This window comes from Sus scrofa, chromosome 3 (genome assembly GCF_054392235.1).
Source record: "Sus scrofa isolate SSC_HxYL_T2T_F1_AM1 chromosome 3, Sscrofa_HxYL_maternal_Yorkshire_Landrace_v2.0, whole genome shotgun sequence".
Lineage (NCBI taxonomy): Eukaryota > Metazoa > Chordata > Mammalia > Artiodactyla > Suidae > Sus > Sus scrofa.
In genome coordinates this window covers 70,354,587-70,373,408 of record NC_139385.1, presented here as the reverse complement: position 1 = coordinate 70,373,408, position 18,822 = coordinate 70,354,587, and the positions used below count along the sequence as shown (strand labels likewise).

At 43.1% G+C, this 18,822-nt stretch overlaps 1 protein-coding gene across 3 annotated transcripts in view; it reads right to left on the bottom strand.

Annotated features, from left to right (window-relative positions):
* CHMP3 (charged multivesicular body protein 3) overlaps positions 1-18,822 on the bottom strand; it is a 72,370-nt gene that overhangs the window by 36,892 nt on the left and 16,656 nt on the right. For 2 of the 3 annotated variants that reach the window (XM_003354734.5, XM_013995984.3), the window contains exon 2: positions 5,436-5,496. In XM_003354734.5, coding sequence (XP_003354782.3) covers positions 5,436-5,496 — 61 coding nt within the window. Of the gene's footprint in view, positions 1-5,435; positions 5,497-9,779; positions 9,963-18,822 lie in introns of those variants that run through there. The other variant, XM_085018739.1, reaches the window with a different exon arrangement.

Below are 18,822 nucleotides of genomic sequence, written 5' to 3'. Positions count from 1 at the left end.
GATGCTGGCCTCTTAGAATGAGTTTGGAAATGTTTTTTCCTCTTCAAATTACTGAAATAGATTGAGAAGGGCAGATGCGCACTCTACTTTGGATACTTGGTAGCATTCAACCACAAAACTGTCTGATCCCGAACTTTTATTTGTTGGGAGTTGTTTTATTACTGCTTCAGTTTTCATCACCAGTAATTGGTCTGTTTATGTTTTCTATTTCTTCCTGATTCAGTCTTGGAAGACTGAACATTTCTAAGAATTTACCAATTTCTTTTTAAGTTGTCCATAGTACTCTGCTACAATTCTCTGTAGTTCTGTGGTGTCAGTTTTAAATTCCTCTTTATCATTTTTTTTTTTGCCATTGTTGTGTTTCCATTTTCATTTGTCTGCAGGTATTTTCTGATATCCTCTTTGAGTTTTCAATAACCCACAGCTTTTTCATAGCACACTGTTTAGTCTCCATGTGTTTGTTATGTTTTGCAGGGTTTTTTTTTTTTCCCCTTATAGTTTATTTCTCATAGCATTGCATTCTCATAGCATTGTGGCTAGAAAAGATGGGTGATTTTTTTTATCTTGTTTTGTGGCCTACCATGTGATTTATCCTTGAGAATGTCACATGTGCACTTGAAAAGAATATGTACTTTGCTGCTTTTGGATGGAGTGGTCTGTATATATCTATTAAGTTTTGAAACAGAGATGTATGACTCTCCAATTTTGCTGTTGCTATTATTGTTTTTTCAAGATTGCTTTGGCTCTCTCAAGTCCCTTGAGATTCCATGTGAAATTTAAGATAATTTTTTCCATTTATACAAAAAAGATTATTAAGATTTTCATAGGGGTTGTAATAAATCTGTAGATCACACAAGGTGCTATGACATCTTCACTATTAAGTATACTCAGTCATAAAAAAGAACAAAATAATGCCATTTGCAGCAACATGGCTGTAACTTAGAGATTCTCCTAGTAAGTGAGGAAAGAGAAATATACTATATGATATCATTTAAAATATGGCATAAATGAACTTATCTACAAAACAGAAACAGATTCACAGTCACAGAGAACAGACCTGTGGTTGCCAAGAAGGAGGAGGAAGTGGGGAGGGAGTGGATGGACTGGGAGTTTGGGGTTAGCAGATGCAAATTATTACATTTAGAATGGATAAGTAATGAGGTCCTGCTGTACAGCACAGGAAACGATATACAATCTCTTGGGATAGAACACGATGGAACAGAATATGAGAACGAGAATGTATGTGTGTGACTGGGTCACCCTGCCATACAGCAGAAATCGACAGAGCATTGTAATTAAACTATACTTTAATTTCAAAGTGTATCAACAATATTAAATACTCCGATCCATGAATATAGGGTGTCCTTCCATGTGTTTGTGTCTTTCCTTCAGCAATGTTTTATAGTTTTCATTGTACAACTCTTTCTCCTTGGCTAGTTAATTCTTAAATATTTTATCTTATTTTTAGTACTATTTTAAAAGGCACTATTTTAATTTCCTTTTCCTACTGTTCAATGTTAGCATATAGAATAATGCAATTGGTTTTTGTTTTGTATCTTGCTACTGAATTCATTTAGTATTATTATTATTTTTTTATCTTTTTGGGGCCACACCCATGGCATATGGAAGTTCCCAGGCCACACCCATGGCATATGGAAGTTCCCAGGCAAGGGATCGAATAAGAGCTATGGCTGCTGGCCTATGCCACAGCCACAGCAATGTGGGCTTTGTACTGTGTCTGTGACCTACACCGCAGCTCATAGCAACGCCCTTTAACTCACTGAGCGAGGCCAGGGATCAAACCTGTGTCCTCATAGATACTACTCGGGTTCCTTCACCACTGAGCCACGATGGGAACTCCTATTTCCTGATTTTTCTCTTGATTTTGTGTCATAACTTTCTTGCTTCTTACTAGTAATTTCTCATAGGATGCTGGACACTTGAAATGCTTCATTTTTGGATGTCTGTATTTTTTGGTCTTCCTCTATAAAGTGTTCAGCTTATTTTGGCAACTCAGTTTGAAGATTTCTTTTTAAGCTTTGTTGGTATAGGCTTATGGTAGCCTTTATTTAGGAATACTTTCACCCGAAAACCAGGCATGACCCTTCTGGGGTCCCAGACATTCAACAAAGTCTCTTTTCTGGGTCTGTTCAGAACTCTACCACCTCTCAATCCTTTGTTAGCTCTGGGAACTCTTTAGCTTATAGCTTCCTAGTAATTGTTCTATTTCCAGTAATTGCTCTTTGCCCAGCCTCTTGAAATCTCATTCCAGGTATCCAGAGTTCAGTACTCATCTAAAGACTGAATGGGACCCCATGCAGATATTTAGTGCTCTTGCTCTGGATACTGCCCTTGTTCTGCTATTCTGCTCCACAAATTCCAGCCGCTGCAGCCTCCCTGAACCTGTCTCCTCAATTCAGTGAGACCACCATGCTCTCCTCGGAATAGCTTTCCACATGCTGTGACCCAGAAAGCTTCTCCAGGCAGAAAAACAAGGAACATATTAGGGCTCTGTCCTTTTCTTTCCCTTCTCTCAGTGAGCAAAGTCCTCCACAGATAATTATCCAATGTTTGAAAACAGATGTTTCATAGCTTCTGTCCAGTTTTTTCTTTATTTACAGTGGGAGTTCAAGTTCAACTCCAGAACCATTACTCCATCATGGGTATAAATGTAGTAACTCAAATTCTTTGTTTTTTGTTTGTTTGTTTGTTTAAGGCTGTACCAGCAGCATATGGAAGTTACCAGGCTAGGGGTCCAATTGGAGATGTAGCCACCAGCCTATGCCACAGCCACAGCAATGTGAGATCTGAGCCACGTCTGCAACCTACACCACCACAGCTCATGGCAAAGCTAGATCCTTAACCCACTGAGCAAGGCCAGGGATCGAACCTGTGTCCTCATGGATACTACTAGTAGTGTTCGTTAACTGCTGAACCATGAAGAGAACTCCTGTTTTTAATATTTAATTTGTAAATATTTTATTTAAAATTTTTTATTACAATATAAGTTACAGGTGTACAAAATGGTGATTCACAATTTTTTTTTTTTTTGGTCTTTTTGTCTTTTTGCTGTTGTTGTTGTTGTTGCTATTTCTTGGGCTGCTCCCGCGGCATATGGAGATTCCCAGGCTAGGGGTTGAATCGGAGCTGTAGCTACCGGCCTACGCCAGAGCCACAGCAACGCGGGATCCGAGCCGTGTCTGCAAACTACACCACAGCTCACGGCAACGCCGGATCGTTAACCCACTGAGCAAGGGCAGGGACCGAACCCGCAACCTCATGGTTCCTAGTCGGATTCGTTAACCACTGCGTCACGACGGGAACTCCTCACAATTTTTTTTTTTGTCTTTTTGGGCCACACCTGGGGCACATGGAGGTTCAAGGCTAGGGATCCAATCGGATCTGTAGCAGCTAGCCTATGCAAGAGCCAGAGCAATTCAGGATGCAAGCTGAGTCTGCAACCTACACCACAGCTCACAGCAACGCCAGATCCTTAACCTATTGAGTGAGGCCAGGGTTGAACCTCCATCCTCATGGATGCTAGTCAGATTCGTTAATTGATGGAACTCCTGTAGTTATTTTATTCCTAATTGTTTGTACCTCTTATTCCTCTATCTCTATATTGTATTCTAATGCTTTTTTAAAAAGGATATTAATTTTTCTCCAATCATAGAAGTGTTAAAAATCATAAAAATTTTCAACATGACTATTTCTCTATAAGTCACTCTAATTTTAAGTAATACTCAAAAAAAATCAATTTTATGTAGAAATACATTTTGGAGTTCCCTTCATGGCTCAGTGGAAACGAATCTGACTAGGATCCAGGAGGACGCAGGTTTGATCCCTGGCCTCCCTAAGTGGATTAAGGATCTGGTGTTGCTGTGAGCTGTGGGATAGGTCACAGATGTGGCTCAGATCTCCTGTTGCTGTGACAGTGTGGCTACAGCTCCGATTCGACCACTAGCCTGGGAACCTCCATATGCCGGAAGTGCGCCCTAAAATGACCCCCCCCCCAAAAAAAAAGAAGAAAAAAAGAAAGAAACACATTTTGCTCAATTTTCAGCCATGTTAAGATAAACAACTACAGAAGAAAGAACTGTATTCCTGGAGTTCCCGTCATGGCACAGCAGAACCCAATCCGACTAGAAACTATGAGGTTGCAGGTTCGATCCCTGGCCTCACTCAGTGGGTTAAGGATCTGGTTTTGCCATGAGCTGTGGTGTAGGTTGCAAATGAAGCTCGGATCTGATGTTGCTGTGGCTGTGGTGTAGGCTAGGAGCTGTAGCTCTGATTATACCCCTAGCCTGGGAACCTCCACATGCCCAGGGTGCAGCCCTAAAAAAAAAAAAAAAACCACCAAAAACAAAAACTGCATTCCTTACATACATACTGAATTCCATAAAACCATTTCTTCATAAGCAGGAAGATGAGTCTAGTTATTTTTTTTATGGCTTATAACAACAAAAATTTATTTATTTATTTGTCTTTTTGCCTTTTCTAGGGCCGCTCCCACAGCATATGGAGGTTCCCAGGCTAGGGGTCAAATCGGAGCTGTAGCCACCAGCCTACGCCACAGCCACAACAACGTGGGATCCGAGCCATGTCTGCAACCTATACCACAGTGCATGGCAACGCTGGATCCTTAACCCACTGAGCAAGGCCAGGGATCAAACCTGCAACCTCATGGTTCCTAGTCAGATTCGTTAACTACTGCACCACAATGGGAACTCCTAAAAATTTATTCTTTAATTCTGGTGATCACAAGTCTAAAACTGAGGTGTTGGAGGGAAAGGCTGCATTCTGGAAGCTTTAGGGCAGAATCCACTTCCTTGCCGTTTCTAGTTTTCTAGAGGTCAACTGCGTTCTTTGGCTTGTGGCTTCATCCTCCATCTTCAAATTACATCAAACATTTGGTTCTGTGGTCATATCTCATTTTCTTTCATTTTTTTCTCAACATCTTGCCTCCTTCTTATAAGTACTCTTATGATTACACTTAGTCCACTGAGATAACCCAGGATAATCTCCCCACCTCAAGATCTTTAACCAAATCTCTAAGTTCCCTCTGCCATGTAAGATAACACATCCACAGGTTCTGGGGATTAGGACATGGAAATCTTTGGGAGGCCATTCTTCTATCTATCCCAGTCTATGAGCACCTGCTTTGTTTCCAACACTAAACTGGTCTCTAGGAAATCAGAGATAAATGAATACAGCCGCCATCAATAGCCAAATTCTGGGTCAGAGGAAAGATTTAGTTATTATAAAATGTAAAGTTTCTTTGTGTTCATTATATCTTGTTTTTCTTATATTAATTAGAAAGCAAAATAATTAGGATAGCTAAAAATAATATAAGCTATGTTTTATAAATGTAGATGCAGTCTATTTTATGCAAAATTGAACAAGAGGATAAAGACTAGGAAACAAAAATAATTTACCTCTTATTTGCCTGTCAACAACTCTCATTTCCTTTCTTATTTTCAATGACCATTCATTGACCTAGGAAAAAGTTCAGAAAAGGAATTATAATAAGCCAATACCCCCAATTCACATATTTTTAAGAATTTTCAATTAATTCTACATTTATTCCAGACACAATCTAGAAAGAAAATAAACCCATTTTGAAAGAACGAACTTCAGGGCCAAATTCTAATTTTTTTTCATCTTTTTTATTCACAGTACACAGAAGTCTCAAACTATCAGATTCCTGTCTGAAGATTATATGAAACACTTAATACAAGATCTGAGAGTGTTCAGTGTCCTGCAGGTATATAAAGATTTTTCAGGAGTTCCCGAAAACGATTCGGACTAGGAACCATGAGGTTGTGGGTTCGATCCCTGGCCTTGATCAGTGGATTAAGGATCTGGAGTTGCCGCAAGCTGCAGTTGTAGGCTGCAGATGCAGCTCGGATCCAGAGTTGCTGTGGCTGTGGCGTGGGCTGGCAGCTGCAGCTCCAATTCTACTCCTAGCCTGAGAACTTCCATATGCAGCAGATGATAGAAAAAAGCTGTAAAAAGAAAACAAAAACAAACAAACCAAAAAACAATGTTTCTCATCACTTGAGTCTAAGAAAATATAATAGGGCTTTCTTCTGGTTGAGGTGCCTCACAATGAGGATCTTTTCTACACCTGCAGCCATGCCAAGTTGGTACAGGTCTCTGGATAAAAGTAGATGGCCATAGCCATGGCACACTACAAATAGGGGAACAGTCTCATTAGGTGAATGGGTTACCCCCAGAGAAGAGCTGATTGTGCTCAGGCGAAACATGGCTGCAATAAAAGCTACTGGCACCAGTTCTGCTACTGGGTAAGCAGCAATTAGCTGGCATGGACCTCTGTGTCCATCAGAAGGGTGTCCACACAGTCCACCCAGATTTTTGCAATCCATCAGCCCACCTCCAAAGCCCTGGTGTCCTATTACCAGATATATGTGGATAGGCTTCTAAGGAGGAGGCCAAAAACATCCTCTTCCAGTTATGACTGGACACTGCTAGTAGATGATCCCTGTATCTGCAAATTCAAAAGTGTGGAGACCCTGGTACCTTCAATTGCTATAAAAAATCCTACCAATAAGCCCATCATGAAGATCAGGGTTCACCTTTATAATAAACAATGGTTGTGGGATTTAAGGTAAAAAAATAAAATAAAACAGGAATAGAATTGATGCTGAACACTTTAGCATTCATTGATAGATACAGGAACTAAAGGGCATTAAAAAATTTGTATCCTTAACATGTATTTCCAATAAACTTCACATTTAGTGACAATTTAAAATCATTATGTGTAAAATATTATGTAACAACTATAACGTCACCCAGATGAAATATTAAAGCACTTAAAATGCACATACCATACAACTTGTTTATCCATTCATCCAATGACGGACCTTGGGGCTGTTTCCATTTTTTGTTTACTCTGAATAGTGCTGCTATGCATACAAGTATTTGTTTGAATACCTATTTTCAATTCTTTTGGGTATCTATCTAGGGGTGGAATTGCTGGGTCATATGATAATTCTATTTCATATTTCTGAGGAACTCCAAAACTCTTTCAAAGGGGCTTCACCATTTTACAGTCCCACAAGCAATGTACAAGGACTCCTATTTCTCTACATTCTTGTCAACACTTCTTGTCTTCCAATTTTTTTATTATGGCCAATCTGTTGGATCTGGTAAAATAGTATCTCACTGCAGTTTTGATTTGAATTTAAATGGCTACCCCACAGCATATTGAGATTCCTGGGCCAGGGACTGAATCCAAGCCATAGCTGTGACCTACACCACAGCTGCAGCAATGCCAGGTCCTTAATCCACTGCAACGGGCCTGGGATTGAACCCTCACCTGTGCCACAGTGGGAACACCAAATGATTTGCATTTTCTTCTTTTCTTTTGCTTTTTAGTGTCACACCCACGGCATATGGAAGTTCCCAGGCTAGAGGCTGAATGGGAGCTGTAGCCGCCAGCCTGCACCACAGCCACAGCAACTTGGGATCCAAGCCACATCTGTGACCTACACCACAGCTTATGGCAACACCAGATCCTTGACCCACTGAGCGGGGCTGGGGATCGAACCAGTGTCCTTATAGATACTAGTTGGGTTCCTTTCCACTCCTGCATTTTCTTAATGACCAGTAAAGTTGAATCTTTCCATGTGCTTATTGGCCATTTATATAACTCCTTTTGGAGAAATGTCTATTGATGTCTTCTACTCAATTTTCAGTTGTTTTTTTATTGTTGAGTTGTATGAGTTCTTTATATATTCTGACAGCAGACCCTTATCAAATATAATTTGCAAATATTTTTCTCCCATTTACAGGTTTTACTTTCTTGGTAATATCCTCTGATGCACAAAAGCTTTTAATTTTGATGAATTCCAATTATCTATGTTATCTTTTGTTGCTTTTGCTTTTGGTGTCATAGTTGATAGGTTCCCAGGAAAATGGTGACAGGAACCACCCCCCCCCCACACACACACACACTGCACGGAAGGTGGCTGTTCACCTTGGAGACCTGCTGTGGACATGGGTAGGGCCCGTGCAAAATTTACACCCTCTCCCAGAATGTGGAGGCTCAAGTTGGGCAGCAAGAAACAATAGCCAGCAGAAAACAATTGCCTGCATAGATTAACCACCTATAATAATTAACTGCCCTGTGTCATGGGACTCGACCCCTTACCCCTCCCTTGACCTTCCTCCGTCCTCCTTCTTCATTGTTCCCACTCTAAGTTCCCGCCATAAACCCCCAGCACAGATCCATTATAAGCCTAACACCTCCAAGCAATCACTGGCACCATCTTGAGCTCAGTCCATCTGCCTTGGATGCCTTAATAAGTCTCTCTTGCTTTACTCACTTGGCCTTTCAAGTTCCTCCCTTTGCAAACCTAACATCTGGTGCTGAAGCCTGGGAGGGAATGGCGAGGGAATAGCGAGGGAATAGGGAGCCAGTCATCGGGGCCCCAAATCCCTGAGTTTGCAACCCAGGGAGCAGCAGGCAGTGGCTAACCTCTGGATCCCACCCAGGTTTGTTCTCTGACTTAGGCTCTTTCCCCCCCAAACCCTCTTGAACCCAGCCAGGGAGGAACGGTGAATCAGAACTTTGCCTTTCTATTACTGACTCTGCATCCAACACCGGCTTCCTAATTCTCGGGGGAGTAATTGCCACCTTTCCGGGTCTTCTGTCAGCATGGCCCCTGGGCCCCAGTTCTTCTGACACAGGGTGCAACCCTCTCAGACAAACCTAGCACTAGGTCAGAGGACTCCACGTCCACTCGGTCCCAGTTCCTCTGATCTGGGGATGCCCACATCAGAGGACCACCTCTCTCTCCCTCTCTCCCTCTCTCCCTCTCTCCCTCTCTCCCTCTCTCCCTCTCTCCCTCTCTCCCTCTCTCCCTCCCTCCCTCCCTCCCTCCCTCTCTCCCTCTCTCCCTCTCTCCCTCTCTCCCTCTCTCCCTCTCTCCCTCTCTCTCTCTCTCTCTCTCTCTCTCAGGTCTACTATTCAGACCTGGCAGATGCCCAGCCTGAGGAGTGGCACTCCCAAAGGTGGTCCCTTACTGATCCTCCATCCCCTCTTAGTCCTCTTTTTCCTTCTCATCATGGGGAACACTTCCTCCACTCCTCCGGGAACACGCCTCTTAGGAAATTCAGATACTCCTGGACTAAGAGGAGACATTAAGTCCAAGCGTCTTAAGTTTGTAATACCGCTTGGTCTCAATGGCCCCAAAACAGCACTTACGATTTTAATAGCTTACATGACCTTGATAACTTTTGTCACTGTAACAGCAAGTGGCCTGAAGTTGCCTTCTTTACCCTCTGCTCCCGACCCTCCTTCTGCCCTTCTGGCTCCACTTCAAAGTCTTCTCCTTCATTCAAAATATTCACAGCCGCCTCCCTCTGACTCTGATGCCTCATCCTTTGATCCTGCAGGTCATCATCCTCCCCATATAACCCCCTCTCAGCCGCCAGCTCTCCCACCAGCTCACCATCTTCCTCCTTTCCACCCTCAGCTTCCTCAGCTCCTCCTGATCCTAATCCAGATCCTAACCCCTTTTTTCTCCCCTCCTCATACCCAGTCCCGGACCCGACCTCCTGCCTCCAAAGACACCTCCCAACCGGCTCCTTTACCACCTTCACCAGAAGCTGCAGGAGCTGAAGGGGTTATCCGGGTCCATGTCCCCTTCTCCAGGTCCAACCTCTTTCAAAGTGAAAAGAGACGGCTCCTTCTCTTCTGACCCCTCCACCTCCATTAAGGAATCTGAATATCTCACCCAGTCCTATGACCTTACCTGGCTTGAAGTCTGTATCATCTCATCCTCCACCCTCTTCCAGAAGGAAAAGAAAGGGTCTGGTTGGCTGCTCAGGCCCACGCTGACCACCTCCAGTGGCAAGATAACCACCAGCCAGTCGGGGCAGCAGCCCCCAGACAGGACCCAAACTGGGACGATCACGTACATTCCCCCCCACCTCCCAAAGCCGAAGACACTGTCACAGAGCAACCTGCCTCATAGCAGGGCTCCGAAAAGTGACATACAGAGCTGTTAACTATGAAAAACCGAAGGAAATTCGTCACGGCTCAGATGAAAAGCCTGTCCTCTTTCTTTCCACTTCACGGAGGCTCTCCAAAAATATATAAATTTAGACCCTTCTTGAGTAGAAGGAAGACTTTTCTTAGACACTCCGTCACTCAATCTGCACCTGACACAAGACACAAACTACACAAGTGGGAGGAGGGCCCTCAAACCCCACAATGGGATCGCTTGAGCCTCGCCTTCAAAGTCTAATAATTGGGGTGAAGAGGCTGAAAGCCAAAATCAGGCTAAACACCAAACGCTAGCAACTGCCATTCAGGGCTCCCAAAAAATACAGGCTCCCTCACAAGGACAACAGCTGTAAGGCCCCTCCAGGCCCATGTTACAGGTGCAGCAAGCAGGCCACTGGGCCAAGGCCTGCCCTGACTCTCGCTCTCCCCCAGGCCCTTGTCCACAGTGTGGCAGGAAAGGCCAAGTGGAAGGTTGGCTGTGACCTATGCACTCGAGGAAGGGCCACATCCCTCCCTGTGGAGAGACCAGAATCATCAAACCTCAACCTGCTGAACCTCCTTGGCCTGGCCACAGAAGACTGAGGGTGCCTGGGCCCCTCAGCCCCCACACCTATCCCTCCACTGGAGGCTCAGGAAACTCTGCGGGTTGCAGGTGAGCTGATCTCTTTATCGACATTCGGGCCATTTACCTGGCATTACCTGAATTTACAGGCCCCACGCACCCCCCTCAGGTCTCTATTGTGGGGACTGACGGCCTACTCTCCAAATGCTTAACGATACCCACTCTAAACTGCACCTCATCACGAACACCCTTCAGCCATTCATTCTGATACTACCCAGGTGCCCAACCCCAATTCTTGGGAGATATTCAACCTAAATTCAGAGGCTCCCTTACATTTCTCACACCTGCCTCCATCACCAACCCCTCCTCCTCCTCACTCCTCCAGAACCTGAGAAACCACCTCTCCCAGCCTCCGCTGTTTTGCCCAAGAATGGGATACCTCCACCCCTTCCACAGCTCGACAGCATGCTCCCATTCAAATTAAGTTAAAAGACCCATCCACAGACCCCTGCCAACCCCAATATCCTTTGTCCCTTGAAAGTAGAAGGTGCCTCCAACCTATTGTTAACCACCTTCTTTCTCCTAACTTACTCTAACCCACTCACTCCCCACTGAACACTCTAATCCTACCAGTAAAAAAGTCAGAAGGCCCTTACTGCCTCGCTCAGGATCTCCCCATTAAAAACCAGGCAGTCCTTACAACTCACCCTGTGGTTCCTAACCCCTACACCATCCTACCCCTTATTCCCCCAGATACCTGCCACTTCATGGTACTCGATCTGAAGGATGCCTTCTTTCCTATCCCTTTACACCCAGACTCTCGGGACCTTTCCACCTTCACCTGGACAGATCCTGACACCTACCAATCAAGTCAGCTTACCTGGATAGTCCTTCCCCGGGGTTTTCCAGACAGGCCCTAGCTTCTGATCTCACCACTCTTGATCTCATCCCCAGTACCCTCCTTCAACAAGTAGATGACCTCTTATTCTGTAGCCCATCTCATGACACTTCTTTTCAGCTCACGGCAACACTTTTAAATCACCTGGCTGACAAAGGATATCGGGTCTCTCTCACCAAAGCTCAACTTTCTGCTCCAGGTCAAATATCTCGGACTGTCTATCACCCACCCACCTACCCCCACCTTACCCAGCCCCAACTTCGTGCTATCACTGTGGACAGAAAACAGCTCACTGCCTCTCTCTCTCTTCTCACTTTCCAACAGGAACTCCTATCTTACCTTGACCTTGTGGAATTCCTCCATATCTGGACCCCCAACTTCAGGCTTTTGGTCCGTCCCTTATACCAAACCACCAAAGGGCTCTAACGGAGCCAATGGACCCTGCTGTCACTATTACAGCTCCCTTCCATAAATTACAGCAGGCCCTTATCTCCGCCCCTACTTGCTCCCTTCCTGACTTATCACAACCCTTCAAACTCTACAACAGAAAGAGAAGGAAGAGCACTTGGTCTGTTGGGACACGATAAGGGACCAGATAGTCAAGTTGTTGCCTACCTTTCAAAGCAGGTAGATGCCACGGTCAGGGGATGGCCAGCTTGTCTGAGAGCCCCAGCCGCAGCTGCCCTCCTAACATTCGAGAGCAAAAAAACTCACCTTCGGACAGTCTACCAGAGTCTATTCCACACATAACCCCCGGACCTTCTCTCATATAAAGCCATTCAAAGTCTTTCTCCCTCTGGTAGACAGGAGCTTTATCTGGCTTTTATCAAGTCACCCAACATACATTTAGCCAGAGGCCCCCATGCCGACCCTATCTGGCTACCTTTTCACCCATCCCAGACAGGAAACCTTACATTCCTGCGAGGAAATTTTAGATTTCAAAACACTGTACCTCGCTAACATTTCACACCATCCCTTGCCTAAGGCTTCTCATAACTGGTTTATTGATGGTGGCTCCTCTCAGGATGGAAAGAGGGTGGCAGGATATGTGGTGGTTTCTCTTGAGGAGGTCACAGAATCTAACCCCCTTCCAAGAGGAACCACCTCCCAAAAGGCAGAAGTAATTGCCCTTACTCGAGCCCTGGTCTTAGCTGCAGGACAAGAAGCAAACACTTACACCGACTCCAAATATGCCTCCCATATCCTTCACTCTCATGCTGAGATCTGGGAAGAGAGGGGGTTCCTCACCATGAAGGGCTCCCCATAATCAAAGCTCCCTTAATCCTTAAGCTTCTCCAAGGCAGCTATTGGCATTCATTTATGGGGCATCACGTGGGATGTGATCCCCTCATTCAGGGTAACCATGAGGCAGATACAGAAGCTGAGAGGGCTGCTCTACTCCAAGCCCCTTCCCCTCAACTCCTAGCTCTTCCATATGTTACAGCACAACACTCCTGGAAGGGCAATCCTTCTTAGCATCTGGAACAGTCAGGGAAGGTGCGGGACTAACAATACAAGCAAAGTACCTCCTACCCAAGGACCAAGCTCGGCACATGTTAAGGGACATTCGTGATTCTCCACACAATGGGTAAAATCCTTTCTAACAACTCTGAAGGCACTCGGGGCATTTTCCCTCTCTTCTTCACTCTTCCCTGTGACACGATCCCCTTATACTCTTCCACCAAGCATTTATTGGGAAAACAGATCCCTCTCTCTAGATTAACAGTCCTCTATGAAGAGACCATACTGTCCTTATCCAGTCTGCTTCCACCGAACTTTTAACCCCCCATGTCCCCTCCCGCTACAAACACCATCTATACGAGCTGCTGCCTCTTTGTATCTTCACAGTCATATCCTCAGCTTCTTGTGGGAACCACTACTACACGGAGACTGCGACTACCCATGGAGATGGATCACGCGCCTTCTGGATCCTTCTTGAAAGACTGTCCCATGCATGAGAGCCCCAAATCTTCCTTTTCCACCTTACTAACCCTCATACTTCTCTCTCAACACCTGCCCTCTCCTGGAGGGTCTCGTCAATCCCCTCACCCCTACTGTCCAGACTAGAGCACAGGCTACTAATCTAACCAAGGGCTGGATTTGTCTGAAAACTTTTCAGGAGTCCTCAACAGTCTTACGGGCCTTTTTAAGTCCAGAGATCCTTCTTAGCCTAACTTTAAATTATCATAAGCCTCCATTTTCCCAAAAGATCAATAGCTTGAGACTGATTTAAGTAAATTTCCAGGAGTCTCTCAACTGACAGGGGAAGTTACTCATTTGGCTGAGAAGACCTTTCTCTGTTTCTAACATAGATAAGACTACAACCGGTCCTTACCCCTAGGATTCCTGAACATTTCTTACTGCAACCACACACTCTCACTCAATGCAACTACAGGTACATGGATGCCTATGGGTCCCCAAATGCCTGGCGGCAACAAACACGCTCTAACACTTAGAAAATTTCCAAAGTGCCATACAAAAACGTATGAACATAATCTGTCTTTAATAACTCTCACACTATACACCCTTTGGGCTGATTAAACAGACTCTCAACCAACCCTTGGCTAATGGAAGTTTTACCTCAACTGGACCAAAAAATGACCTCTTTCATCTTTTATTCCAAAATCTGCTCTGTCAGCACTCTCCAAAAGTAGAGGCAAAAAGACAACAAGGAAGAAAAAACAGGTAGCCTCCACACCGTCCTATGCCCAGAAGTCATAGAAAGATGCCTCCATTGCCATCACTACTGCCCTCTCTTTATTAGGACCTGGATACTTCTTATGTGGCAGTGACCTGCCTGGTGCTTCCAGGACATTGGTCAAGTACATGTACTATAGTCACACGAGTGCCCAAGGCGCAAATCCGACAACCTCACGAAATGGCTGCCTCAGATTTAATTCCTCATCTAGGGTCATTCTTAGCACAGTTACATCTCCTCTTTAGGATGTTTTCAAGGTTCATCTACGGTGAGGCTGGTACTTACTTTCTTTTTACGGCTGAAAAATAGATAAATGAGTTGCATACAGTGGACTATCTGTCCACTGACAGACATTTGAGTTGTTCATTAGCTGCTGAGCCACGAAGGGCACTCCACTATTATAAAACAGTTAAGAAAAATAGGAGTTGGAGTTCCCGTCGTGGCGCAGTGGTTAACGAATCTGACTAGGAACCATGAGGTTGCGGGTTCGGTCCCTGCCCTTGCTCAGTGGGTTAAGGATCCGGCGTTGCCGTGAGCTGTGGTGTAGGTTGCAGACGCGGCTCGGATCCCGCGTTGCTGTGGCTCTGGCGTAGGCCGGTGGCTACAGCTCCAATTCAACCCCTAGCCTGGGAACCTCCATATGCCGCAGAAGCGGCCCAAGAGATAGCAACAACAACAACAACAAAAATTAAAAAAAAAAGAAAAATAGGAGTTCCCATTGCGGCTCAGCGGTTAACAAACTCCACTAGGATTCATGAGGATATGGGTTAGCTCCATGGCCTTGCTCAGTGAGTTAAGAATCCAGTGTTGCTGAGAACTGTGGTGTAGGTCGCAGAAGTGGCTTGGATCTGGCGTTGCTGTGGCTGCAGTGTAGGCCGGCAGTTGTAGCTCTGACTTGACCCCTAGCCTGGGAATTTCCATATGCCACGGGTGCAGGGCCACCCCCCACCAAAAAAGAAAAGGATTTTGTCTTCATTTATTCTTTCCATAATACTCTGTATTCATATAGGCCCCAATTTCTACCTGTATAATTTTACTTATCCCTGAAGACCTTTTTATAATCTTTTTTTTTTTTTTTTTTTTTTTTGTCTTTTTGCTATTTCTCTGGGCCACTTCTGCGGCATATAGAGATTCCCAGGCTAGGAGTCTAATCGGAGCTGTAGCCGCTGGCCTACGCCAGAGCCACAGCAACGCGTGATCCAAGCCGCGTCTGCAACCTACACCACAGCTCACGGCAACCCCGGATCCTTAACCCACTGAGCAAGGCCAGGGATCGAACCCGCAACCTCATGGTTCCTAGTCGGATTCGTTAACCACTGCGCCACGACGGGAATTCCCCCGAAGACCTTTTTAAAATCATTTAGCCCAGATCTGCTGTGATGCATTCCCCTCAATTTTTGTTTGTCTGATAAAGACTTTATTTCACCTCTTTTGAAAGAGCTGGATGTAGAATTCGAGGTTGGTGATTCCCCCCCCCCCAAAAAAAAAAATCTCACTTCACTCTTTTTGCTTACATAGTTTCTAACAAGAAGTTTTTTGTAATTCTTTTCTTTGTTCCTCTATAAGTGAGGTATTGTTTTCTCTGTCTTCTTTCAAAATTTCCTCTTTGCTTTGGTGTTCCGCATTTTGAGTATAACTAGTTGTTGTTTTTTAAACTGTTATCTCACCTTTTGTTCTGTTTATTTCTACATTTGTGGTTTGGTGTCCATGATTAATTTTGGAAAGTTCTCAGCCATTATTATTTCAGATATTTTTCTGCACTGTGTTCTTTTTTTCCCTCTTTCTGATATTCAGTTACATCTTTACATTATAGTAAAGAAAAGGAGCCAGACATAAAAGGCCCATATACTGTACGATTTTCCTTTATAAGAAATTAGACTACAAGAGCAGATAGGTAGTCACCAGATGCTGTGGTGAGATGAGAATATAAGCAGTAATTGCTTAGAGATTACAGGATTTTATTCTGGAGTGATGAAAATGTTTTGGAACAAGACAGAGGTAGTGGCTACACATTATGAATGTGCCAAATGCCACAGATTTGTTTAGGGTAAAATGGTCCATTTTATGCTATGTAAATTTATACATCAAAGAAAATAAAGAAAAAATAGGGAAGGAGGGTAAGAGGAAGGGAGGGAGGGAGGGAGGGAGAAAAGAAGAAAGGGAGGGTAGCTGTTGTTAAGACAAAGATTCCAACACAAGAACACTTATCAGGGTAACAGGCATTAAGTAAAGATTCAGTTCGAAGGATAAAACAATCCTTAATGTGAATGCACTTAAAAACAGAGCATTAAAACAAATGAGGGAAAAACTGATCCTACTGAAAGAGGAAACGGACAAATCCACTATTACAGATGGAACATTAAAAACCTCTCTTTAGATAAGTGACAGATGGAACAGACAGGAAATCAGTAAAGATACAGCTGACCTGAACAGAATTATCAATCAACTTGATCTGACATTTACTTATTTATTTTTATTATTACTCAATGAATTTATTACATTTATAGTTGTACAATGATCATCACAATCCAATTTTCTAACTGACATTTAAAGACTACTCATCCAATAACAGAATACTTATGACTTCTCAAGCTCATATGGAAACACTCCTCAAGACAGACCACTTTCTGGGCCATAACACACACACTCTAACAAATTTTTTAAAAAATAAATCACACAAAGTATGTTCTGAGACCACAAAGAAATTAAGCCAGAAATCAATAAACAGAAAAATAACTGGAAAATCCCTAAATATTTGGCTATTAGACACACACCTAAATTAACACAAGGTTGAAAGAAAAACTCTCAAGAGAAACTTAAAATTTTTTGAATTAAATGAAAGTGAAAATAAATACAACTTATCAAAACGTGTAGAGTGCGGTGAAAGCACTGAGAAATTTTTTATGGTATTAAATTCATGTATTAGAAGAGATCTAAAAAAAATCAATAATCTAAGATTCTATTTTAGAAAACTACAGAAAAAAGAGCAATTTAAGCCTAAAGCAAGCAGAGGAAAAGAAATAATAAAAATTACAGAACCAATGAAATTGAAAAGAGAACACTAATAGAAAATCAATGAAGCCAAAATCTGGCTCTTTAAAAAAAGATCAATAAAATATAGTGTTCCTTACAATGGCAAAAAGGCAATCCCTTCAATAAATGGTGCTGGGAAAACTAAACAGCTACATGTAAATGAATGAGATTAGAACACTTCCTAACACTATACACAAAAACAAACTCAAAATGGATTGAAGACCTAAGACTAGATACTATAAAACTCTTAGAGGAAAACATAGGCCACTCTCTGACATAAACCACAGCAGTATCTTCTCAGATCCACCTCCTTGAGTAATGACAATAAAATAAGAAATAAACAAATGGGACCTAATTAAACTTAAAAGTTTTTGCGCAGAAAAGGAAACCCTAAACAAAATGAAAAGACAACCCACAGAATAGGAGAAAATATTTGCAAATTAAACTACTGACAAGGGATTAATCTACAAAATATATATACACCTCCTGCAGCTCAATAAAAAAAAACAAACAACCCCATCAAAAATGGGCACAAGATCTAAACAGACAATTCTCCAAAGAAGATACAGATGTCCAAAACACACGAAAAGATGTTCAACATCACTAATTTTAGAGAAATGCAAATCAAAACTATTATGAGGTATCAAAAAGTCTACAAATTCTGGATAGAGTGTGGAGGAAAGGGAACCTCTTACACTGTTGGTGGGAATGTAAATGGATGCAACCATTATGGAATACAGTATAGAGATTCCTCAAAAAAACTAAAAATAGAGTTACCATTTGATCCAGCAATCCCAGTCCTGTGCATCTACCCAGAGAAAACTATGACTCAAAAAGATACATGCACCCCAATGTTCACTGTAGCACTATATACAATAGCCAAGAAATGGAAGCAACTTAAATGTCCATCAACAGAGGAGTGGATGAAGATATGGTACATATCCACAACAATACAATGGAATATTATTCAGCCATTAAAAGGAAAGAAATAATGGCATTTGCAGCAGCAAGGTTGGACCTAGAAATTATCATGCTAAGTGAAATTAGTGAGACACCAATGTCATAATGCTTCACTTATATGTAGAATTTAAAAAAAATGATACAGTGATCTTCTTTGCAGAACAGATACTAACTCACAGACTTTGAAAAACTTATGATTACCAAAGGAGACAGGCTGGGAGGGGAGGGATGGGCTGGGGGTTTGGGATGGAAATGCTGTAAAACTGGGTTGTAATGATCACTGCACAACTATAAATATAATAAAATTGACTGAGTTAAAAGCCAAAAAATAAAATAATAAAATATGGAGTTTCTGCCCTGGCGCAGTGGGTTAACAAACCGGCTTGTCCTTGTAGAGGCACTGGTTTGCTCCCCGGTCCTGCACAGTGGGTTAAGGATCTGGTGTTGCTGCAGCTATAGCTCAAGTCACAGCCCTGGCTTGGAGTCAATCCCTGGCCCAGGAAATTCCATATGTCACAGATACGACCAAAAAAAAAAAAAAAATAAATAAATAAATCAATACAATAAGTAAGCCTCTAGGCCAGGCTAACAAGGGAAGAAAAAAAAAAAAAAAAGGGTGAAGACAAGTTTTCCAACAT